Raw genomic sequence first — 27,704 nt, 5'->3', positions numbered from 1 at the left:
ATCAAGAGTTTCTGTATTTTACTAACAATCAAACTGACGTATATTACTATCATAAACACATCAACAGTTTCTGTATTTTACTAACAATCAAACTGACATATATTACTATCATAAACACATCAACAGTTTCTGTAGTTTACGAACAATCAAACTAATACATATTACTATCATAAACACATCAACAGTTTCTGTATTTTACTAACAATCAAACTGACATATATTATTAAACACATCAACAGTTTCTGTATTTTACTAACAATCAAACTGACGTATATTACTATCATAAACACATCAACAGTTTCTGTATTTTACTAACAATCAAACTGACCTATATTATTAAACACATCAACAGTTTCTGTAGTTTACTAACAATCAAACTGACATATATTACTAAACACATCAACAGTTTCTGTATTTTACTAACAATCAAACTGACGTATATTACTATCATAAACACATCAACAGTTTCTGTATTTTACTAACAATCAAACTGACGTATATTATTAAACACATCAACAATTTCTGTATTTTACTAACAATCAAACTGACATATATTATTAAACACATCAATAATTTCTGTATTTTACTAACAATCAAACTGAGATATATTATTAAACACATCAACAGTTTCTGTATTTTACTAACAATCAAACTGACGTATATTACTATCATAAACACATCAACAGTTTCTGTATTTTACTAACAATCAAACTGACATATATTACTATCATAAACACATCAACAGTTTCTGTAGTTTACGAACAATCAAACTAATATATATTACTATCATAAACACATCAACAGTTTCTGTATTTTACTAACAATCAAACTGACATATATTATTAAACACATCAACAGTTTCTGTATTTTACTAACAATCAAACTGACGTATATTACTATCATAAACACATCAACAGTTTCTGTATTTTACTAACAATCAAACTGACGTATATTATTAAACACATCAACAATTTCTGTATTTTACTAACAATCAAACTGACATATATTATTAAACACATCAATAATTTCTGTATTTTACTAACAATCAAATTGAGATATATTATTAAACACATCAACAGTTTCTGTATTTTACTAACAATCAAACTGACGTATATTACTATCATAAACACATCAACAGTTTCTGTATTTTACTAACAATCAAACTGACATATATTACTATCATAAACACATTCAACAGTTTCTGTAGTTTACGAACAATCAAACTAATATATATTACTATCATAAACACATCAACAGTTTCTGTAGTTTACTAACAATCAAACTGACATATATTACTATCATAAATACATCAACAATTTCTGTAGTTTACTAACAATCAAGCTGAGGTATATTACTATCATAAACACATCAACTGTTTCTGTAGTTTACTAACAATCAAACTGACATATATTATTAAACACATCAACAGTTTCTGCATTTTACTAACAATCAAACTGATGTATATTACTATCATAAACACATCAACAGTTTCTGTATTTTACTAACAATCAAACTGACGTATATTACTATCATAAACACATCAACAGTTTCTGTATTTTACTAACAATCAAACTGACATATATTATTAAACACATCAACAATTTCTGTATTTTACTAACAATCAAACTGACGTATATTACTATCATAAACACATCAACAGTTTCTGTATTTTACTAACAATCAAACTGACGTATATTACTATCATAAACACATCAACAGTTTCTGTATTTTACTAACAATCAAACTGACATATATCATTAAACACATCAACAGTTTCTGTATTTTACTAACAATCAAACTGACATATATTATTAAACACATCAACAATTTCTGTATTTTACTAACAATCAAACTGACATATATTACTATCATAAATATATCAATAGTTTCTGTAGTTTACTAACAATCAAACTAACATATATTATCAAACACATCAACAGTTTCTGTATTTTACTAACAATCAAACTGACATATATTATTAAACACATCAACAGTTTCTGTATTTTACTAACAATCAAACTGACGTATATTACTATTATAAACACATCAACAGTTTCTGTATTTTACTAACAATCAAACTGACATATATTATTAAACACACCAACAGTTTCTGTAGTTTACTAACAATCAAACTGACGTATATTACTATCATAAACATATCAACAGCTTCTGTAGTTTACTAACAATCAAACTGACATATATTATTAAACACATCAACAGTTTCTGTATTTTACTAACAATCAAACTGACGTATATTACTATCATAAACACATCAACAGTTTCTGTATTTTACTAACAATCAAACTGATGTATATTACTATCATAAACACATAAACAGTTTCTGTATTTTACTAACAATCAAACTGATGTATATTATTAAACACATCAACAGTTTCTGTATTTTACTAACAATCAAACTGACGTATATTATTAAACACATCAACAGTTTCTGTATTTTACTAACAATCAAACTGACGTATATTATTAAACACATCAACAGTTTCTGTATTTTACTGACAATCAAACTGACGTATATTATTAAACACATCAACAGTTTCAGTATTTTACTGACAATCAAACTGACGTATATTATTAAACACATCAACAGTTTCTGTAGTTTACTAACAATCAAACTGACGTATATTACTATCATAAACATATCAACAGCTTCTGTAGTTTACTAACAATCAAACTGACGTATATTATTAAACACATCAACAGTTTCTGTACTATCACACACTTTTATTTCTTAATTTAAAATAATAATCCATAATTGTGTTAATAATTCAACAATACCATTGAAGAACATAAGTAAGCTAACCTGTTTCCACACACGTCTAACACTCGAAGCTCCTTCAACTTCCCCATCTCAACAGGAAGGTAGCTAAGATTGTTGTCACGAAGAGACAACACTCCTAACTGTGTTAGATTACCTATCTGTGAAGGTAGTTTGGTAATTCCGTTCCTGTCTAAATTTAGATTGGCCAACTTAACAAGGTTGCCAATCGAAGATGGTAGATCTGTCAGCTGGTTTTCTGTTAATATCAGTTCCTGCATGTTAACACACTTGCCTATCCCTGGAGGTAGAGCACTAATTTTATTCTGGTCAGACTAACAAGAAAACAAAAGCACATTTTAAGTAAGCGAGAAATACCATTTAAAAAAATGCCAGCAAGTTACCAAACTGAAAAACTAATGACTCTGATCATTTATAAGTTTCAAGCTCTTAGTGGTGTGATGAATTATTTCTCAACCAATATCAGAGAAAGACTTATTGCCTCCTTAAACTGATGCTGTCTAGTATAACACAAGAATAACAACTAAAAACAATGATTTATACATGAATACTTCATCTGTTTCTGTGAAGTCTCAAACACCAGCAAAGTGGTTGTGATGAAAAATCACCAGAAGCAGTGTTGAATAATGTTATCTATTCATTTAAATTCTTACAATTAATAACTTAAACTGTGATACGGTAACTTATCCAACAGTAACGCATCAGAGTAATTAGTGTAAATGAACAGTTTTAATTAATATGAACTTCAGTTTTGGTCCTTAATTAGCAGACTAGGATTACAAAACAAGAATAATAAATACACTGTAAATATAAATAATAAATCATGATTTTTTTTTTATAACAAATTTCTTTTTTTTTCTTTCATCCAATGAAAAATTCTGCAGAAAAGGAACAAAAAAAATCTCTAATTGAATTATACATTGTTTTGAATGTAAAGCTTTTTATTTTCAAGTGGTTGTTTCTTAAACTGACAACAGAGGCATAAGATGCAGTAGTTATAATTAATTTAAGGTAATTCAATAGAAGCTAATCATAAATACTTGAAACACACAAGTACAATGCAGTTATTAACCCTTTTGAGAGAGGTCACAGGTCAAAGGCCACATTATAATTTTTGTTGAATTGCATTAAACTTTAATATTACACATGAATTGATTTTTTTAATTTGAAAGTAAACATTAAAAGAACACACCTAAATACAGATTTCAGTAAGTCATGTGGTACACTGAAGGCAGCACTGTTTAAAATTAGATGTTTGCAACGTCAAAATAATAAGACTATGGTTTTGTACAAATTATGAACTTAAAATATTTATATTAACAAGCTAGAATATAAAAACCTCATGTCTTTTATTCTGCTCAGACATGGTTGAATCAAACAGTGTCTCTGTTCAACTCTTTCCATTTTTGGAAACAGTCCCTTGCACACACTTACTTCAACATATGACACATGAATAACCAATCAACAGATTAGAATGTCCCCAGCGTGGTTTTCTTAGCCATTTTAATCTGTGAAAAAGTTACCATGTTCTTCAAGAAGGAAGGTTGTGTCTTTACTCAAAGTTTCATATTTTGCAAAATCTAAATACACCTTAGTTACTAAGCTTAATAAATGATAGTGGAATTCTGTGGCATCACTGTAGTTATTTATGATTTTAAGGTTATTCAACTGTATATACAAATCATAAAAACATTTTGTTTGATTTTCTCCATGTGAAAAATTTTAAAAAGCTTAGCAACCTATGTCAAACAGCAATCGACTACAAAGGTCATAGCGAGAAGAGATAATTGTTTGCTTTATTTCTTGATTTGCTGTTCTTTACTTTAAGACAAACAAGTTTAATAATGTATAATAATTGAAATGTGACTGTATATTACAAAATACTGGTCCACTAAAACACAGCCAACACGGGGAAGACAAAAGGTCAGTTGTATATTACTGGATATGTAACAAGTGCACATGCCCCGAATCAATGCAAGTTATGTAATGTTAGCTATGCATGACAGTAGAGTCAGTATAATAAATATATAACATTATGAGACTTGAGCTAGTTAGCCTAAACAGTTGTATTTTCATGTTATAATATGTAGTCATTCGAGCACAAGAAACATTACATTTCTTAATTTTTTATGTTGTTTATGAGGTTGGTCAAGTGACAGGGTATATAAAATAACAAAATATTAAGTCTTACTGAAAACAAACTTTTGAAATGTACTTAACCCTTTCGGCGTGGTTGCCGACCACAGTCGACTTGAAGGCTCAGCACGGCAGGCGACCTTCCTTTATTCCTGTTATTCTTATGTATTAAATTTAACATATATAGTATTGAGTACAATCACTGAACATTTCAGGGACTTTTGTTGAGTTATTCCTGAGATGTCGTGCTTTTAGTACTGATACCGTAATTAGTTGAAGTATCAAACATATATATTCAGCACCATGCCAAACATTATAATGTGTTATTCAGTGCTGAAAGGGTTAAGAGGTTTTAGAGATTATGCAAATAATATTTGAAATTTTTGGGATGAAGAATAGTTTTTTATTCATAACATGAAATCACTTTGCACTCAAGACTAGTAACAGAACAAACTATTTAATAAACAAACCTTTAGTAAAAATATTTCATTAAAAAAAACGGATATTTTTGTATACAAAATACTTGTAATTTTTACAAAGTGTCCACTGATACATTTGCAAAAATAATCAACAGGCATGTAGAATTATCAGAACTGAGCACATGACTTGAAGATTCCTACCTTTAATATGGTTAATTTCCGAAGTTCGCCAAAACTTCTAGGAAGACCTTCAAGGCAGTTTTGTGATAGATGAAGATCTGTGAGGCTTTCCAAACCACAAATTTCTTCAGGTAAAAATTCTAATCTATTTTCACTAATATCTAAACAGCTTAATTTCTTCAGGTTCTTGATTTCCTGAGAACACACAAGAACCTTGAAAACTATCAATGTTTTAAAGAAAATCTTCACTGCTAAAAAACTATTAGTATCTTGTTTACTGAGCACTACAAAACCAAAGTTATAAACTTATTATTTTATGTATATACATCTAAAATTTAAAAACTTAATCAGTATGTCACTTTATAGCAAAAACTAAACAAGTAATTAGCATAAATTATTGTTTATAAATTCATTTATAAAAATTCAGAAACACACACATATGTATTATACAGGGTGTTCGGAAAGTCACTGTGCACTTATATATTTATTAACAGCCATGTTTCAATATAGAACACAGGAGGTAAATATGAATGACAATTATAAACAATGTTGAAAGTGACCCCCGTTGGCATCAATACAGGCTTGGATCATTCTTATTTTGTTTCTGAATACCATTGTCAGTTGCTGGCTGAGATAGACTGAAAAAAATATGATTACAAAACTAAACAGTGACTTTCCAAACACCCTGTATAAGCATACACACACACATACTATCTTACTAAAATTATTTGGATAGCACATTTTGAAAAAAAGGGGTTTACTTTTTTGTCCCTAGTGCCTCATATTAACCCTTTCTGGACTAGGAGGAGTTTTAATGTTAACCCTTGTTTTCTTCTTATAAAACATCGTATGAAACTTATTCAATAAGCCTGTCGTAAGTATTTAGTTTCAGGTTTAAAAAATTAATATTATTTCATATAGTTTTTTTTTATTATTTGATATGTGAATTTTTCTCACGTTTGTTTAGAGACACATTAAAAAAAAAGAAACTTTTCTTTTTGTTTCAGAATTTAATTTATTTTTAATCAGAAAATTAAATTTTATACGTCCAGTCAATATCTGTATTGATTTTCCTTCAGATATTTCTTTTGAAACTTTATCAACTGCAGTAATCGTTACTTCCAGCTAGCTCCCTTGTGGCACAGCAAGTACGTCTGTGGACTTCTAATGCTAGAAACAAGGTTTCAATACCCGTGGTGGGCACAGCACAGATAGCTTATTGTTTAGCTTTGTGCTTAATCTGGAACAAACTAGTTCCACTTGTAAACAGTAAAACACAATGTGTAAACTGACATAGATCTATCAGTTACCTATGACCTGATCTCTCTAAAATATTTTAAAACACAAAAATTATTTTTGCTATCTCAATTTGATATCACCAACAGATCACAACATGTCTTACAGATTAATATGTACTGAAACATATCTTCTCACTCTTCAGATCACTATAAACACTCGATAACAACACGATAATTAACACATTTTGTTACCTATTTTCTCACCTTTGGCACAGTAGAAAGACGGTTACTGTCTAACCAAAGTTCCTGAAGAATTTTTAACTGACCAATAAGAGCAGGCTAAAAAAACATAAAACAATAATAATCATCTGAAGTATTCTTTGATTAATAGTAATATTTAAAAAAATGCAATAGAATAATTTTACACAGGTACGGAGAAAATTAACATAATAAATTTTAGGTAATACGTTTAATAATTTAATGAAAACTCACAAAATTACCAGCTACAATCGTTTTAGTAATGTAATAAAAGTAGCAGATACGTAGTATTTACCAATTCTTAAAATTACAAATTTCAATGAAATGAGTTGGTATTTATAGCACACCAGAGTAACTTATAACTCAAGGATGTATTCAATGGTTAACTAGCTGTGAACATTCCTAACAAATATATCAGTTTATGAGTTTAACCAAAGTCTACATACAATGCACTTAACAGATTCTGCTAGTTAGATAAACTGTCTATTAATATTTTAATTTCATTTTGTTATTTTAATGTATAATTATTTGTAGTAATATATAATAAAGATAGAAATACTTACAAGTTCTTCAAATTCATTGCTACCAAGATCAAGATATTCAAGTTTAGTCAAGAAAGCAAAAGATGGTGGTAAACATTTCAGGAGATTTTCACGCAGTTCCAACGATTGCAGGTTCACCAGGCTAAACAGATGGAAGAAAGAACGTAAGGACTTTATTCTAACAATTTTAAATAAAAAATATTGTATTTTAATATGTAACTTACATACGGAATTTAACTTTCCTTCATAAACTTTAAAAAAACTGATAAGTTTGAAGCTTCAACTAAAGTAATCACTATTAATCAGTAGTTAAGCACATGACAATTTACAATTTAAAAAAATAACACAAAATGACTAACTATACAATCCTCTTTGTATAGCTTTCAGTCTTTCTTTTACAGAAATCTTCAAAATGCAGCTTAAACAATTTGCTCTTGGAAATAAGATAGTATATATCATGACTCTTGATGGTCACGTCTTTGAAGTTCTTTTTAGGCCATAAAAACAATTCTTATTACACATAAAATGCAAAATTCTAACACAACACTACTGTTGAAAATCTCATGAAACAATTTCAAGTATCAAATCATCGGTCTATAAAAGTAAAATATTTACAAACTTACATCATTCAATAACTGGATATTAACTGACTTACTGATTACCAATTTACAAGAGTTACAACCCGTGTAATAAATCCTTTGTAATTCACACACCATAACATTTTACACGAAACTTGGTGTTAAAAAATTCAAATTAAGAGTATAAAAATAATGGGTCAAATAACTTTAAACAAATAAAACAAAAGTAAATTGACAACGTTTCAGAAAAAACAAGAAAACCTTCTTCAAAACTAGAACTGAACTATTTGATTGGTTACACGTGAGCAGCAACCACATATAAACTAATCAATTAATTAAAACACATTTAGAACATCATTAGTGCTTCTGATTATCACCATTTGTTTACTATTCCAATAACTGATTTATTGTAATTACAATTAAGTTGTCTTTCATAAAAATAACCAAGTAATAAAAATATATCACTTAGGTACAAAGCTAAACCACTGGGTATGGTTTATGATTCAAGGGTCTTGGATTCAACTGTCATTAAAATAACCTAGCTTGCTGTTTATTTATCATTCCAAAGCTACTAAAACTATTTTCCCTGTCAATAATTTTAAACTACTAACTAGAAGAAAGGCAACTGGCTGACAGCACTACTTTTTTACTCTGTGTTATATTTAATGTTGTATAAGCACGTGTTGACCTGAGTGTGGATCTAAAGCTTCTTATTTCTTTCAAAAATTAATCTAAAAAATAGCTAGTCACCTTTACAATACCATATAGTATCAAAAAGGAACACTAGGTGATAGCAATTTTGAATGATTGAGTTATAAATCACTTATTTTTTTTAGGCTTTTGCAATCAATGCAGTTAAGGTCTCAGCCAATTGCTGATTATTTATAAACTAATTGAACAATATAAACATCAATTTTGATGGTATATTTGTAGACCTCAGCTTTTCCACAACACTATATCAAGACTTTAAAAAGTTATTTTCATTACAGTTAGAATAGTTTACGCCCTCTGCAGCTTCTTTAACAGACCTGGTACAGAAACAAACTCATTGTTCAGAAGTTACAATTTTCATGAGAAAGATTTCTTTTTTTTCTTATTGTTGACGTCTAGAATAAGTGAAAATATGGTGTGATTATACAAGTAATAACTTTAAAAAATGATTTTGAAAACAGTCATCCTGGTTACCAATTCTTTAATTATTGTTTCTAAATATGATTACAAATAATAATAACCATCTATTTTAATTAAAAAAGTTGAAAAGCCCATTATTAAGCCTTCTTATTTTTCATATCGATTACATTACCAGTAATAAAAACATAAACTTTGAAATCACTGGATCATAGCCTGAATTAATCCTTTACAGAATATATTAGCATTAATATGGTAACTCTGACTTATAAGTATCTTAGGACTATATGATTACCACTTATCTAAAAGTAAACACCTCTTTTTTTTTCATGTAAAAAATGCTTAACATTTAGCCTAAGCATTGCAAAGTTATATTTTTAAAAAAGTTAACTGATATCACACCATCAGTGTAAAGAATGAATCATTACTACAGCTAGGGTGAAGAAGTTAAACACTGTTAACACATTAACACCATATTATCTGAACAGATTTGTTTATTATTATTACTATTCCTTAAGTTTCGAAACTTTGTACAATAATGTTGCAACAAAAAAATTTATTTTACAAAATAAACTGATGTTATTCTAATTTAACAGAATTTAATTTAAATTCAGAATACCTGAAGAATATTTAGAAATACTGGGTTTAGGTTTGCTGATTAGGGATTTGTCTGATAAATGAAATAAGTACTAACTGTTAGTTCCTCTCCATTGTTTACTGCTTAAGTAAAATGACTGCTTAGTTATAAATACAGCATAGAATTGTTTAACCTGTTCAGTGCCGAAGACGAGATAACTCGTCCAAGCCGAATGGTAACACAGTGTCACAGACGAGTTAATTCCTTCTCAATAATACCTAAGTTTAACGCTAGATGTCAGCACCATACATGCATTTGATCTACTTACAAATTGTTTTACTTTCGATCCAAAATGGCGCCACGAAAAAAGTTACAAAATGAAGAAGCATTGGAGTTGTGTTTTGAACTTGATTCAGAGTTGCTGTAGCAGCTGAAATACTTGGCAGTCAACAGGTTAAACATACAATTAAACATGTAAACAATACTGAACTGTCTGTGATAATAACCCTAGAAGAGTTTACAGTATTCTTGCAACAGATGATTTGCAAGTAAATAAATATTTTATTGTTTTCAGTGTTAAACAATGCAGTTAATTAACTTGTATATGCCATACATTTGCTAAGCAAAGTTTAGGCTAAAAAATCTCATTTAATTGTAAAATAACATGTAGTCTAAAGAGAGAAATTCCTTTGTTTTTAAAATTTATCAAGTGGTGAAAAAATATGAAAGCCTGTTATATATGTAAATTCTTACTATTTTCCAACAATTTTAACTCAAAAAATATCTTATAAACAACACTTTCTAATTTTCTGAAACTTATGTCATAATTCATAGAGTTGAAATCTTGCTAATGATGCCATGTCAAATGGGTTAATCATTCACTAATGATTTAAAACTTCAAAATCAACTATTAAGGAAGTTTAAATATGAATGAACTGGGCAAAAAATTAGTAAAGATACTGGTTTTGGTGAGTTAAAAACTAGTAGAGATATAGGTTTTAGTGAGTTAAAAACTAGTAGAGATATAGGTTTTAGTGACTTAAAAACTAGCAGAGATATAGGTTTTTAGTGACTTAAAAACTAGCAGAGATATAAATTTTTAGTGACTTAAAAACTTGTAGAGATATAGGTTTTAGTGTTTTCAGTTTAATTTTTGAAAAATGTATTTTCATAAGTGAATTGTGAAAGTACTAGTGTATTAAAGCTGCAGAAATTTTGCCACAAGAAGATAAAGAAAGCTTAAGGTTATACAGTTTAGAGACGGGCTGAGTAAGTAACAAAGGAACATTTACTGTAAGTTCAGTATAATAACAGATACAAAATATTTTGAGATGTTGTCATCTTACAATCAGCTTACTTAGATACAGGAACACACACTATGATTTGTTTGAGATTAAACACAAAGCTAAACAATGGGCTATCTGTAGTCTGCCCACCAACGGTATTGAAACATAGATTCTACCATTGGAAGTCCATGAACTTATCACTGTGCTGCTGAGGAGGTAGGGTCTTTACACTATGGAACAAATAAGTCACATGACTTTATAATGTTTAATAAACATATGCTGTTGACGTTTGCTTCATTGTTCAAAGTTATGGTGTTTTTACTTTTTAACAGATATACTACAGTTTTACTGGATTGCAATATTTGTAAGTGGGAGCTTTTCTTTATATTCACAAAATAAATAACTTTAAAGTTTATATTTTGTACAGCAGGCAATAACTAAGATGATTGAAATCTTTGTTGTACATTATTTTTATGTTTATCCTTTCAAAAGAATCGGCTAACTTGCTACATTATACCACAGCTGTGATTAGGATTGGTTAAGTTAAAACATTATTACCCTTACCAGTGATAACAAAACATGTTTTCATTATCAATTTATTTAACTGGTACAATATTTGAAACACTAACATGATAATAGCTGTATGGTAACATTTATTATTTTAATTAATAATATTAATTAAATATTAATAATTAATATTAATATTAGAAATAAAGTTTCCACTTGTGTTTTAATGAATGATCCTGAATAGGCATATGTGTTTTCATATAGCAAATCCACATTGGACTATCTGCTGAGTCTACCAAGGGGAATCGAATCCCTAAATTTAGCATTGTAAGCCTGTCGACTTACCACTGTACTAGCAGGGGACCCTGAAGAGGCTGTAGAGTGAAATTTTTGATGAAATAAAAATAACATTTTGGGATTATGAGGTTCTTTATTTCTAGCAGTAACTGGGGATATCTAGTTGATGTTATTAATTCACTCAACAAATAGTAAATATCCAGATTATCTTAAGAAAAACAAATTTTTGCCACATTGTTTTCTCTGACAAAAAATATTTTTTTAAAACTATATGAAACTAATAGTAATTTGAAAATTACTTAAAAAACAAAATAAAGAAACTCAATGAAATAAGAAAGGTCAATACCACATTAAAATAAGATAGTGGTTGTTTTTATTTTGAATATAAGGTGAGAGATGCATATTAGTCGATTAGAGAGTCTATAAGTTAAATGATTAGCAAATACATTAATCACCCAAATCTCAGCAAAATCTAACATTGTGTCCTAATACACTAAAAAACAATTATTCTCTCGAATTTTCAATTATCACACACAGAAAGTGGAATTTAAGATTCTTAAACTACACTGGTCTCTTCATATCTCTAGAATAAGAATGAACTATAAAACCAAAACTGACTTACTTCCCAATGTCATTTGGCAGCTGTACAACAGATACATCATTCAGACACAAGAAAGTCAAACTTTTCAGTTGAGTAAAGGATGCTGGAATTCTAATAGAAATGAAATGTGATATTATGTTACAAAATACATCACAAATCAACATTTGAAACTTTCCAAGTGTTTTATAAATTGTATTAAAATATAACGAAAAGGAAATGACATTTCACACATTATAACTGTATAACCAATACTGTTAATGAAAGTAACAATAAGCAAAACGTATAGTTATAAAATAGACTAAATACAAAATTAACACTCGGGTCATGGAAACAAACATGTAATAATTTAAAATGCTTAGTATCAACCATGCACTACTGAACTGCTGGACGAGGAACAGTATAATATAGTTCAAAAACAAAGAGACACGATGACAATTTTTAAAGCTGAAGGGAAGAAGGTGGCACCTTCACTGAGATGTCAATCATATGATTACCTGAACCAAAGTACAATTATATAAATATTTAAGATATAATTAACAAGTAAATAAGAAAGACCAATGCAACAAAGTGAATGAAAACTAACCCTTAATACTGATGAAGAAAGATGACCTAATTATGTAGTTAATGATAACCAACATTTGAAAGAATTCCTGTAAAACAAAAACTTTGACCTACACACAATACTGCAGTAATTGAGCAACTTCCGTAGAACTTACTTTTGAAGGTAATGGGAAATAAGAGGTATTTTCCATCTAGAAACCAATGTAGAAATTTAAAAAAGTTATGTAAAAAACCTGAACTCCAACTTGGATGTTGTCATGGTCTGAATACTACATACATAGTACAAAATTTACACAAAGACACACAGAGTAATCTTGTTGGTACTTTAACCAACATTACTATATAAAAAATATACAAGGACTCGGCACTTTGGATAAGCTAAAAAAACAAGAAAAGAACCAGGAGGAGCAGACAGGAATAGAAAATAAATTGTAGCAATAATCTCTAGAGAAATCAGATACTTAAAAGGTGAAGACGTTAATTACTGATGGTAAGACACGAGTCACTCTGAAGATCAAAATTGGATGTGGTATGGCTTAATAACACTTACAGTCTAATTTCCTCAGAGTGTAAAAGTGTTACATAGTAGAAAAATATGCATAAAATATCTAAGATTACTCTTTAGAAAAATGGAACTTTATGAGAATTTAACATGGCAACATCTTTGTTTAATCTATCCATGTTATGTTCTTTGGTCATTTAATTTTCTATAGAAGTTATTTTTAAACAGTAAATTTTGTATCAGGAATGATCTTTTGCCACACTAACAGACAAAGTTAATAAAAATGTTTAGACCATTAAGCATATTTTTAAAAATTAATTTGGTTTCCATATATATCAAATAAGACCTTATCTGGAATTGATTTTTCCAGTATTTGATACAATATCAGTTTAAGTTTTGCACACACACAAACTTTCATCATAAATATCAATTTGTCTTTATCAGTATCTGTTTTCCACATTTTGCAATTTTTGTACTCCTAAAATTTTGTGGTAGGTACTATGAACCCTTCTAACCCACATAAACCAAGACCCCACAGCACATGGTAGTAAGTGAATAGTTTGATTAATGATAAAGCTCATTGACTTATTACATTCACCATCATATCACACTGATAATTCAACTATATTAAATATATTTTAAATTTTTAGTGGTATTTTTTAGAAGACTGTCTCTGTGGGTTAGGGATTCTCTAACGAATGGTAGTAATAAAATATCCTTTTTGAGATCAAAACTACATTTGTTAACAGTAGGATTTTATAATATTAAGAAGTAAAGTGGCAAGAATCAGCTAATTTAATGGGTTGGTTTGGTTAGAATTTGACAAAGCTTCACATGGGCTATCTGCTCTAGCCATCCATAATTTAGCAGTGCAAGACCAGAGAGAAGGACTATTCTTTTACCAATGGATAGTGTAATTGACCAGCACATTGTAATCGTTACATGGCTGAAAAAGTGAGTATGTTTTATATGATGGGGACTCAAACCCATGCCTCTCAGATTGTAAGTTGAGCACTCCAGCTACTTGGCCAGCCAGGCCTGCTAACTTAATATAGAAGTGAAAGTGAAAATATAGAATGACAAACTTTTACAAAACACTACAAAAATACATCAGCAACAAAAGGAGGAGTTAGTGAGAAATAAGATAACAACATGAAACAGAACAGAAGAATAAAAAGAATGTGTCCACACATCTATCATGGTTAGCTACCAATGGTAACTTTGCACATGCATAAAATGTACAATTCTAAATCTTTCATTAACACATGAATATTTCAATACACAAAAACATTAAATGTATTGTTTAAAAGTCAATATGAATAAATAAAATGATGTTCCTAATTAAAATGTATAAATTTTAAATGCTGAATGCTATTTAATTAAAAGAATCGTGTTTTTTGTGAAGAATACTTCACAAAACGTTCGATAGATGGCACTGCAAAGAAACCCGAAATACCAACATGTGAAATCCTACAATATAAAATTATGACGATTTAAGTATATTTATAGTATTTACATTAGTTAAACATACATTTCAACTATGTATTATAATACAATATGTACTGCCTTATGGTTAAAACTATAATAAAAATGGGTTAAAAAACAAACCTAAAAATTATTAGTCAAAATCTGTGTTTAAACCCAGATTAGGTTTGTCTGGAGCTTTACCTGGGGTCTAGTCATTTTTCTCTAACTGCCAAACAAGGCCTGTTCTGTAATCGAATAGAAGACAATGCTACTCTGTGTCTTTTATATTACTTACTTTGTTAAAGGGTTTACACTGAAGTCTGCCACCTCCAAGCATTTCAGATTTTTAATATTGTCAGGAATGTCTTCCAGGTCTGTAATGAAAGAGAATAATGATTTTTTTTTTTTTTTCATTAAGCAGATATTAGATTAAATCAGGTTTGAAAACTGGAGGTAAAAATGTTAAATGTGATAAAAATTAGATACTTTTAATGTAAAACTGTAGGGCTTAAATTATATGATTGTGAATTTTAAGAGCCATAACAAATGACTCCAGTTTCAAGGCTTTCACCTCATAATATCATAAAACTGTATCCTTCCAAATAATCATAAACTGATTAAAAGTACTTAATATAAGTGTTGCTAAATGAAATCAATTTTAAAAATTAATTTCTTTGTCACATAGAAATATTGTGTGACTTATTGCAACTCTTACATTTTCATATAACAAAATTCAAAAACCAGTGTACCTCAACAATTTTCTTCCAAAATGTTGAATCATTAAAACAATTGAACAACATTATATTGTAGGATTTCTATGATTAAAAAAACTGTAGCAAGAATGCCATTTATCATATCACATAAGTGAAATAATACATTTATTATAAGCTTAATAATTTATATGTATTGTTAATTTTAATATCTCTGTTTTAGAGAAAAAAGAAATACTGGTTAAATTATAGAAATATCTCTCTGTTTTTAGATAAAAAGAAATACTGGTTAAATTATAGAAATATCTCTCTGTTTTTAGATAAAAAGAAATACTGGTTAAATTATAGAAATATCTATTTTTGAAATAGGCAACAAAGCTGAAACATCCATGCCTCAACATGCAGCAAACAGGTTGTCCTTTTTATGCTGTAAACTTTGGCTAATATCTCACGGGCTTTTAAAGTAAAAGTCAGAAGTTTGAATAAGATCAAAATGCTATTTTGAATGGTATGAAAAAAGCTACAAAATGTTTTTGTTTTCTGCAATATTACTTGAGCATTTTGTGGTTTTAAGGTATAACTTTTAACTAGTTCTTTCCAAAGTCACATTTATTAATAATACCATAAATAACCTCTGTCTTATGAAACAGACAAGACCTTTATTATACCTTTCCCATGCAACTGGTATATTAGTATTTCCTTTTCAGAGCTGGTTATACAATTTTGTTTGGCACAAACATGGCATAATGAATAAGTTTCAACTAATTAATCTGACAACTGCAGAAGTACACATTCTCAGTATCTGATACCACACAGAGTTCAAGGTTAACATCAGATTCCCCACGAGTTACATCATGAACCAGTTTACTCTACAAACAACAAAGAAAAAAACCAGTACATGTTTAGCTTTATGGTAATTCTATTTTATCTCTGCTTTCAATGCTAAATCCTGTCATTTAGATTTGAGGCCATTATTATTGGTCATGCCATGCTAGAATATTGATTTGTTTGTGTGAGTCGCTATTTTATTTATAGACATGAGAGAAAATAATGGTAAAGTCAGAAAAATAGAGATTTGATTTTGACACATGCAATTTTTGGTGAAAAACTGAAGATAAAAGGTTTACAAGCATACAAAATACACAGGTAGTGAACAGACCATTCTTGGTAAGTTCTGCACAAGGATGCTACTTAAAACGTCATGGTCACAGATGCCCACAGAAACATTACCAAGGGGGCAAAATACGTGGATCAGCTTTCACAGTTTAAGTCAACAGACGAAAAGAACGTGTGTTGTGTGCACTCAAATGGAAACAAAGTTATGATTTAAATAAGAAATTACTAAAAATATTTAGTTTGACTACAATGTTACATTTACATAATAACTTCTGCAATTATTTGCGAAATGTAAGGGGGGGCCAAAAACTCTTATCCTTCCTGCAGGTTCTCATGGCCATGACTGGCTTAATTTCAGATTTTAAATAAAATTTCCAACTCAACTGAAAATAAAACTTCATCTCACGTGCAAATTTATTTAAGGAAAACAATTTATAAAGTATAGTTTTAGAATTCTATGAACTCCGAATGATAAAAGACATCTCTAGTGTGACATACCTTGCTTCTCTATAATTCACTGAAAGAGAAACAGTACCATTGAGCTGTGTTCCCAATACATTAGAAAGTGTGTTTGAGTGTCATTGAAGTAGTCACACAGCTATACAGTGGCCTATCCCTGCTGTATCCCCCAAGGGTATTTAAACCCAGTATATAGTCTACAGAGACTCTCCTGTGCCACTGGGGAGCAAAATGAGATAGAACTAAGAATTATGACTCCACATATGCCCAAGTGGTTCTTGAGATTTACTGGATAGTAAAAATGGTCTATGAGCTGAAAATTACGTTAAACCAAACCATGATATGGGATTATCACTTGAATACAAGGCATACCAGAAGTATACTGAACTTTTGCATCATTTAAATATTTCTAAGTTTTAAAACTTCTAATACAAAAAGGAGGAATTTCTTCCAAGTTACACGATAATAATAATATAAAACATTCAGGACAAATGATATTGTTTATATACTTTATTAAGCGTGTATGTGTTTTCTTATAGCAAAGCCACATCGGACTATCTGCTGAGCCCACCGAGGGGTACCGAACCCTGCGTTTAGCGTTGTAAATCCGTAGACTTACCGCTATACCGGCGAAGGACCTTTATTAAGCAATGTCACGCTTTAATTTCTGTTAAAACTTATTAGTAAACAAACGATCTGTACTTCATTCATAACTGTTATTTACATTAACATGTACACATATAAAGTAATATAGTGCACCTGTAATAACCAAGATTCCAGGTCAGTGCCGTAACACACAGCTGTGACACACTTGATTGTCAAATGTGCCGCAGAATTTTTGCAGCTATTAAGTTTTATTTGGCAGTGTTAATTTATAATAAGTTTAACACATTTTTTAAAATTTATAATTAGATACGTCTTACTGATACACACCGTAACAGTAACTTCTGCCTATTCCAGTCAAAGACTGTCATCAGGCCTAACGTCTGAGCATATTCACATGTGCCACAAGCTGAAAAAGTGTAGGTAGCGCCATTGTTCCAAATTGTAATAATAAACTTTATTAAGGAAAGGAAATATTTTCTGCACATATAGAATTTACTTTAACATGTGCTGATATCCACGCTCTAATAAGTACTTTATAATTCTAGCTTCTGCTTAGAAGCAGAAAATACTTAACTATCGGAAGTAATTAACAACTATCTTCCATTTCCGCTTTCTTCATTCACTACAGCGGAAATAAGCAAGAATGCACTTGACGTCATAGCAACTGGCTGGTAAACCTACTGACCTAGAAAAAATATTACTAACCACAAAATTATATCTATTAGAAGTCATTTTTTAAATATAAAAGATCAGAGCGTTTTTATTTTACCTTTACTTTCATATTTTTACTCTAGTCATACAGAATTGTCATTTTTATATATGATAATAAAGTAAAGAGACGTGTTAAACCCGGTTTAAGTTTATGATTTTGAAAAGCACTCAGCGGAAGGTATCACCATTGGTATTGGATAACTCGCGATTCACGTGCCACGGGTCAATGCGTTTAGCACAACTGTGTGTTGTACACAATCATTAACCACCTAACAAAGTTTAATACGATATCACCATTTAATGTGTTTATTGCCCATGTTCATTAACCACCTTTAACAGGTTAATACGACAATCATTGTTTAATATTTCTTATCCATGTTACTTAACCAACTTTAACAGGTTAATACGGTAATTATTGTTTAATGTGTTCGTTGTACACGTTACTAAACCACCTTTAACAGGTTGATAAGATGATTCTTGTTTAATGTGTTTGTTGTACATGTTCATTAAGAACCTTTAATAGATTAACATGATGATTGTTGTTTAATGTGTTTGTCGTACATGTTCATTAAGAACCTTTAATAGATTAACATGATGATTGTTGCTGTGTTTGTTGTACATGTCCATTAAGAACCTTTAATAGATTAACATGATGATTGTTGCTGTGTTTGTTGTACATGTTCATTAAGAACCTTTAATAGATTAACATGATGATTGTTGTTTAATGTGTTTGTTGTACATGTTCATTAAGAACCTTTAATAGATTAACATGATGATTGTTGTTTAATGTTTGTTGTACATGTTCATTAAGAACCTTTAATAGATTAACATGATGATTGTTGTTTAATGTGTTTGTTGTACATGTTCATTAAGAACCTTTAATAGATTAACATGATGATTGTTGTTTAATGTTTGTTGTACATGTTCATTAAGAACCTTTAATAGATTAACATGACGATTGTTGTTTAATGTTTGTTGTACATGTTCATTAAGAACCTTTAATAGATTAACATGATGATTGTTGCTTAATGTGTTTGTTGTACATGTTCATTAAGAACCTTTAATAGATTAACATGATGATTGTTGTTTAATGTGTTTGTTGTACATGTTCATTAAGAACCTTTAATAGATTAACATGATGATTGTTGTTTAATGTGTTTGTTGTACATGTTCATTAAGAACCTTTAATAGATTAACATGATGATTGTTGCTTAATGTGTTTGTTGTACATGTTCATTAAGAACCTTTAATAGATTAACATGATGATTGTTGTTTAATGTGTTTGTTGTACATGTTCATTAAGAACCTTTAATAGATTAACATGATGATTGTTGTTTAATGTGTTTGTTGTACATGTTCATTAAGAACCTTTAATAGATTAACATGATGATTGTTGTTTAATGTGTTTGTTGTACATGTTCATTAAGAACCTTTAATAGATTAACATGATGATTGTTGTTTAATGTGTTTGTTGTACATGTTCATTAAGAACCTTTAATAGATTAACATGATGATTGTTGTTTAATGTGTTTGTTGTACATGTTCATTAAGAACCTTTAATAGATTAACATGATGATTGTTGTTTAATGTTTGTTGTACATGTTCATTAAGAACCTTTAATAGATTAACATGACGATTGTTGTTTAATGTTTGTTGTACATATTCATTAAGAACCTTTAATAGATTAACATGATGATTGTTGTTTAATGTGTTTGTTGTACATGTTCATTAAGAACCTTTAATAGATTAACATGATGATTGTTGTTTAATGTGTTTGTTGTACATGTTCATTAAGAACCTTTAATAGATTAACATGATGATTGTTGTTTAATGTGTTTGTTGTACATGTTCATTAAGAACCTTTAATAGATTAACATGATGATTGTTGTTTAATGTGTTTGTTGTACATGTTCATTAAGAACCTTTAATAGATTAACATGATGATTGTTGTTTAATGTGTTTGTTGTACATGTTCATTAAGAACCTTTAATAGATTAACATGATGATTGTTGTTTAATGTGTTTGTTGTACATGTTCATTAAGAACCTTTAATAGATTAACATGATGATTATTGTTTAATGTGTTTGTTGTACATGTTCATTAAGAACCTTTAATAGATTAACATGATGATTGTTGCTGTGTTTGTTGTACATGTCCATTAAGAACCTTTAATAGATTAACATGATGATTGTTGTTTAATGTGTTTGTTGTACATGTTCATTAAGAACCTTTAATAGATTAACATGATGATTGTTGTTTAATGTGTTTGTTGTACATGTTCATTAAGAACCTTTAATAGATTAACATGATGATTGTTGTTTAATGTGTTTGTTGTACATGTTCATTAAGAACCTTTAATAGATTAACATGATGATTATTGTTTAATGTGTTTGTTGTACATGTTCATTAAGAACCTTTAATAGATTAACATGATGATTGTTGCTGTGTTTGTTGTACATGTCCATTAAGAACCTTTAATAGATTAACATGATGATTGTTGCTGTGTTTGTTGTACATGTTCATTAAGAACCTTTAATAGATTAACATGATGATTGTTGTTTAATGTTTGTTGTACATGTTCATTAAGAACCTTTAATAGATTAACATGACGATTGTTGTTTAATGTTTGTTGTACATATTCATTAAGAACCTTTAATAGATTAACATGATGATTGTTGCTTAATGTGTTTGTTGTACATGTTCATTAAGAACCTTTAATAGATTAACATGATGATTGTTATTTAATGTGTTTGTTGTACATGTTCATTAAGAACCTTTAATAGATTAACATGATGATTGTTGTTTAATGTTTGTTGTACATGTTCATTAAGAACCTTTAATAGATTAACATGACGATTGTTGTTTAATGTTTGTTGTACATATTCATTAAGAACCTTTAATAGATTAACATGATGATTGTTGTTTAATGTGTTTGTTGCACATGTTCATTAAGAACCTTTAATAGATTAACATGATGATTGTTGCTTAATGTGTTTGTTGTACATGTTCATTAACACCCCTTGGTGTGGATTCCTGTATGTGGTGAGGGACCTCCTAGGACAAGTTATGTTCTTTCAGTTTACCTCCTCTGGAATCTAAACATCCACCCATGTGTTTTCTGTGCGTGGCAACCCGTGAAGGGGAGGAGAGGATCCTGGTGGTTGAGGGGTCAAACCCTAACACACCACTTTGTCCTTGAATTCCTGTAGAAGGGCGGCCCCTGGGTCAATCGGCTGGTCCACTCGGGCTAGGATAAACCAAGTACCAGTGTTGGATGTTTTCAACAAGTGTTGTGGACATTATATCTGATGCTGGTGTTTGGGTATAGTGCTCACGAAACCCTGCAGTGAGGCGTATCTCCACTCGCAAAGATGGAATTATGGTGCCGACCAATGTCCTCATTCTCACATTTACATTACCACGTCCACCTGTCACCATCAAAGCAGATTATCTAAATTGCAGAGTACGGTCATACATTCCAAACCCTCCCCGATGTTTCCAGTGTCAGCGGTTCGGTCACTCGAAGACGTCATGTTGTGGTTTCTTGACGTGTGCTCGTTGCAGTGGCAAGAAACATGATGCCTATAAGTGTGAAACTGACCTTCATTGCATCAATTGCAATAGTTCTCACTCGTCCTACTTTCATTCTTGCCCTAAATTGTTGGAAGAAAAAGAGGTGCAGCATTTGAAAACGATTCATAACATCACCTATACTGAGGCTCGAAAATTGCTGTCTACCACCTCATCTCGGACGAACGTTGCTGCACTTCGTTCCACAACGACTGTGAGAGTACAGAGAGAGATCGCTGTGGCCCTTAAAGAATTGTTCTTCAAACAAATAAAAAGTGTTTCGTCCTCCACGGTTAATAAAGTTGATGAATCAACTTCAACACCTATCTCTGTCCCTTACATACATTCCAACAAACCCCAAGATCTACATACTTTGGTTCCAGATACAGGCATTTCCTCAGATACATCTCCTCCCATCCCAAGATGCAAAACAATCATTCGTTCACGTCCTCAGTCTCTGGAATCCCCTTCCAACAACAAAGACCTGCCCAATCGACCCAGGACAGGATCCATGGAGGTCTATAGACCTCCATCAAATAAAGTCAGTAACGAAAGAAATACGTGGTCGTAAACAGAAGGGTTCTCCAGCCAATTCGCCTACACGTAAATAAAAATGACCACCCTGACACAATGGAATTGTCGAGGTTAACGTTCTAATCTGGATGACATCAAAACACTGATTGCTTCCTACCATCCTGTTTGTCTTTCCTTACAGGACACATTTCTGAAACCTGCCGATACAGTCACATTTCGGCGGGTTTCTTTATACAGAAATGACAGGCTGTGTGATGGACGAGTGCATCAGCATGTGCCCACCCTGTCTTTGCCATTTGACTCACCCTTGAAGGGCGTAGCCATCCACGCTTCCTTGGGTCATACCTTCATTGTTTGTTCTCTCTACCTGTTACCTGGAGAGACATATGACCAATCAGACCTTGATGCTCTCGTTGAACAGTTGCCATCTCCCTTTCTAATCCTGCGGGACTTTAATGGACATCATCCCCTTTAGGGAAGTACTGATATTGATAGGAGGGGTTGCTATATAGAGCATATGCTCTCTGATCACAACCTTTCTCTTTTCAATACTGGTTCTTCTACTTATTTTCATGCACCTAGTCAGTCCTTTACTGCTATTGATCTCTCAATTTGCTCCCCTACATTATATTCCCATTTTTCCTGAAGGGTTGACAATAATCCATGAGGCAGTAATCATTTTCCTATAATCTTGAGAGAGACTGGCCGTAATCGATGCCACCCGACCCGCGTGCTCTGATGGAAGCTGGATCAGGCAAACTGGCCCTCTTTCACTGCTCTCACAGAACTTGATCCCACCATTGTGTAAGCAGCAGTAACTAACTTCATTATACAAGCAGTTGCTCAATGTATTCCTAAAACCTCGATACGTTTTCCACTATATCCTCGTCCATGGTGGAATCCTGCCTGCCACATGGCACAGAAGGCTCAAAAACGAGCCTAAAATACTTTCCGTAGATATTCCACACTCTTGAACTGCCTCGCTTTCCAGGGGAAGGGCGTGCACATGCTCGATGGGTAAGACGTCAAAGCCAGAAGGAATCTCGGATTAAGTTCACAACCAGCATCTCTTCCACCAACAGTTCCAAAGTCATATGGGACAAGATTCGAAAGGTCAGTGGGCAATATAACTCTGTCCCCCTCTCAGTCTTGCTCTCTGATGGCCAGGAAGTAGTTGATACTCGGAGCATCACCGATACTCTAGGTGAAAGCTTTTGCTGGGTATCTAGCACTTCTGCTTCTTCTTCCACCTTTAAAGCCATCAAGACTCGGGCAGAGCAATCGCCTCTTCCCTTTCAAACTGATTGTCTCTATGACTATAATCGTCCCTTTACACTGGTGGAACTGAAACTGACCGGCCCTTCAACAGTCTGGCAGTACATCGGTTGAACCTGATGATATACACTATGAGATGCTGCGCCATCTGTCTCCTGTTTCTCTTGCTATTCTTCTGACTGTTTTTAACCAGATTTAGCAGGAGTATGTACTGTCCTACCTTTCTCCAAGCCTGGGAAGGATCCCAAGATTCCTTCAAACTACCGTCCAATTGCTTTGACGAGCTGTCTCTGTATGACCTTAAGAGAGAATGGTTAATGCTCGTCTTAATTGGTTCCTCGAATCAAACAACCTCCTCTCGCCCACCCAGTGTGGGTTCCGACGACAGCGCTCCAACATGTACCACCTGATTCGACTTCAAACATCAATCGGAGAAACCTTTCTCAAACAACAACATCTTGTATCAATATCCTTTGCCATTGAGAAGGCTTATGATACAACATGGAGGTATGGAATTTTGCGAGACCTCCATATATATGGGTTACGTGGTCATTTGCCCATTTTTATTAAAAAAAATTTAATGGACAGGAGATTCCTAGTTTGTGTGGGTTCGACACTTTCCCGTTCTTTTCTACAGGAACTTGGAGTACCTCAAAGCTGTGTTCTGAGTGTCACACTTTTAAGTATAAAAATTATGCCATCACCGAACAACTAGCTGTTGCAAATGAGCTCTACGTCGACGACTGACATAAGAATTGAGGTATGCTGAGCAGCAGCTGCAAACCATCCTTAACTGTCTTTACTGTGTGTGTTGAAACTTTGTTCCTTACCAAAGCATCCCACCTGGGTTGTGTTTTCTTTTCTCGATAGACCCTGCTTTTTCAGACCAGACAGTCTGACATTGCTCCTTTTGGCCTTCGTATCCAGGTGCAGTTAGATGAATTGGGTCTGTCCTTAGATAACATTGCTGTATCCACTGGTCAGCCCACCATGGCTTTTTACAGTCTCCAATTGTGACCTATCTTTAAGTTATCTGAGGAAAGTAGACAATCCTGATTGGAGATACTGTCTGCTATTTGCTGAACATCTTTTGAACCATCCTTCCATTCCTGTTTATACATATTGTTCGAAATCATTGACTCTGTGGGCTCTGCCATGGTTTGTTGTGGTTTGGTGGTTGCGTGCAGAATCCCCTCTACAGCTTCTGTGTTCACTGCTGAACTGTACGCCATATCTCTTGCCCTGGATCACGTAGAAGCTAAGCAGTACTCAAACTGCACTATTTATACTGACTCGCTCAGTTCTCTACTGACCCTGGAATCGCTTCACGTTGGTTCACATCCTGTTCTCGCCAATATTCAAAACCGACATTTCCTTTTAACATCTACTTCTATCCAGTTTTTCTGGATACCAGGCCACGCTGGTATTCGCGGGAACGAGCTCGCAAAAACTCGTCTATCTGCTATGGCACTATCACCGCTGTGCCTGTCCCATACATGGAGTATGGTCCTGTTTTCAAGGCTCGTCTCCGTGCCAGATGGCAGTCGATTTGGAGTGAGCAACGTGAAATGAAGCTTTTCCAAATAAAACCCTATATTGAACTTTTGCCGTCTTGTTACCGTCAGGATCGGAAACAGGAAGTTGTTCTAACTAGACTACGCACTGGTCACAGTTTTTTAACTCATCATTTTCTTTTATCTGGAACTGATGCACCAGTGTGTAGTTTGTGTAACATTCAGATCACAATAAGCCACATTTTACTGTCTTGTTATCGTTATGATTCAGAACGACGGCACCATTTTAAACATACTCTGTCATGAGGTTTGTTTATGACATTAGACAGTTATTGGTAATGGTGACACTGTCCACCTTGGTAATGTTTTTAGTTTTTTTAAAGGCCGTTAATATTTTTAATGCCATTTAAGTTTTTTAATTTATACATTACATCTTTTTAATGTGCTCCCTTTTAAAAATCACAGTTCATCTAGTTCGATTTGAAATTAAAAACTGGCTGTAACATTAAATAACTAGAACCAGGACTGGAAAGGCCAACTTCAGGTGATTAATGCTGCTGTTTGAACTACCTGTTAGTCATCCTGGCGCGTTATTATTATAATTTTGCTACACATCTTTTAAAACCTTTTTATTACTTTCCTTTTTGAAAATGGCCATAACGTCAAATAACTCAGAACCAGCACTAAAAAGGCCAACTTCCGGTGACTGATGGTGGTTTTTGTACTTACCTGTTAGTCTTCCTGGTGAGTTATGATAATTACAAATATGCTACAAAAAAAGTTCTTTACAACTTGTATTACTGTAGTTTTTCTCTTAACGTTATAGACCAGATGTAAACATTAGTTTTATGTTATGTTGTTTTTTAAACTTTGTTTTGTTTTACCTTAATTTCCTTTTATGAATTTTACTAAATTTAATTTTAACTTTTTACCGAATGTTTGGTGCAGATAGGCCTAGCTGCTTTGTGCCATAAAACACTAAATCAACCAATCAATCATTAAAAACCTTTAGCAGGTTAATACGATGATTATTGTTCAACGTGTTTGTTGTACATGTTCATTAACAACCTTTAACAGGTTGTGTTATATTTACAAGTTATTTCTCCACAATGGCATGACCCACGTTAAACCGTTTGATACTATAGTTTAACTGAATTCACCAATACTCAACGTTTTGTTCAATACTCCGATGTCTCGATAGTCACCGATTTAGAGTTTTTCCAATATAAGCCAGACTTGAACGTAGAAATAAATATAAATTCCTGGCCCAATGAATACAATGACGCATGGAAAGTTAAACGGGTACATTCTGGCGGGAGTTCAGGTTCAAGCCGTACCTCGCTCTCGGGTTTAAAATACAAACAAGAAACATTCCTGATTCAACACTGTAGTGTGTGACTTACCGAACTCGTTTCATGCTGAGATAACTTTACTGACTGGATGATTTCGACATGTTTGATGAATCGGGGACATAACATTCGTTGTTGGAACAACATTGTAGGATAAGAATCATGAATGTCCATTCTCTCAGAAGAGAAAGATCGCAAAGTCCAAACCCGACGGGTAAATATACGAGCACTGCTGTTAATTTCATGCATGCGTACAAGAAAATAACACCATTATCCATCTATTTATGACAAAATGACACTTTTTAGGTCGTATCCTGGAGTGTTTGTGTCATAAAATTTCACAGATTTAAATAAACAATCAATTTTACGTTTTAGCTGTTAAAACAAAACAAAAAATATGTATCCGGAATATCGGGCCTTCGGGGTATTGTGCCCCTCGGCCTAACGCACCTTCTCTGATTGTTAACCAATTGTCACGTTATTAGGCTTACCTATTGAACAATATATTTTATTAGCACACTCACTGTGCGCCGTTCATATTGTTGTGGTTTTATATTCGTTTCGATTATTTTAATTTATGTTGGGCAGGATAAAACAAAAATATTTATCCGAATTGTTTTACGTCTTCATTGTAAAGGGTCTCAAGGTTTAAATTCTTAACATCTAATAATACTGAGCACTTGATACAAAGCAAATGATTTAGCAAAAAACCCCGAGCTTGCTTACTTACTGCACATGCGCTTCACTAAATTCCGATTCGAGGCGTGAACACGCACTTTGTCACAC

At 31.9% G+C, this 27,704-nt stretch overlaps 1 protein-coding gene across 1 annotated transcript in view; it reads right to left on the bottom strand.

Moving 5' to 3' along the window:
- The window catches only part of LOC143245792 (uncharacterized), a 216,390-nt gene that overhangs the window by 107,491 nt on the left and 81,195 nt on the right, over window positions 1-27,704 (bottom strand). The window contains exons 3-8 of the mRNA XM_076492046.1: window positions 15,370-15,448; window positions 12,566-12,655; window positions 7,592-7,712; window positions 7,035-7,109; window positions 5,554-5,727; window positions 2,822-3,111 (exon numbers count right to left, since the gene is read on the bottom strand). Coding sequence (XP_076348161.1) covers window positions 2,822-3,111; window positions 5,554-5,727; window positions 7,035-7,109; window positions 7,592-7,712; window positions 12,566-12,655; window positions 15,370-15,448 — 829 coding nt within the window. The remainder of the gene's footprint in view (window positions 1-2,821; window positions 3,112-5,553; window positions 5,728-7,034; window positions 7,110-7,591; window positions 7,713-12,565; window positions 12,656-15,369; window positions 15,449-27,704) is intronic.

The sequence above is a fragment of the Tachypleus tridentatus genome, chromosome 3, assembly GCF_004210375.1.
Source record: "Tachypleus tridentatus isolate NWPU-2018 chromosome 3, ASM421037v1, whole genome shotgun sequence".
NCBI classification, from domain to species: domain Eukaryota; kingdom Metazoa; phylum Arthropoda; class Merostomata; order Xiphosura; family Limulidae; genus Tachypleus; species Tachypleus tridentatus.
This window is presented reverse-complemented; position numbering and strand designations above follow the sequence as displayed.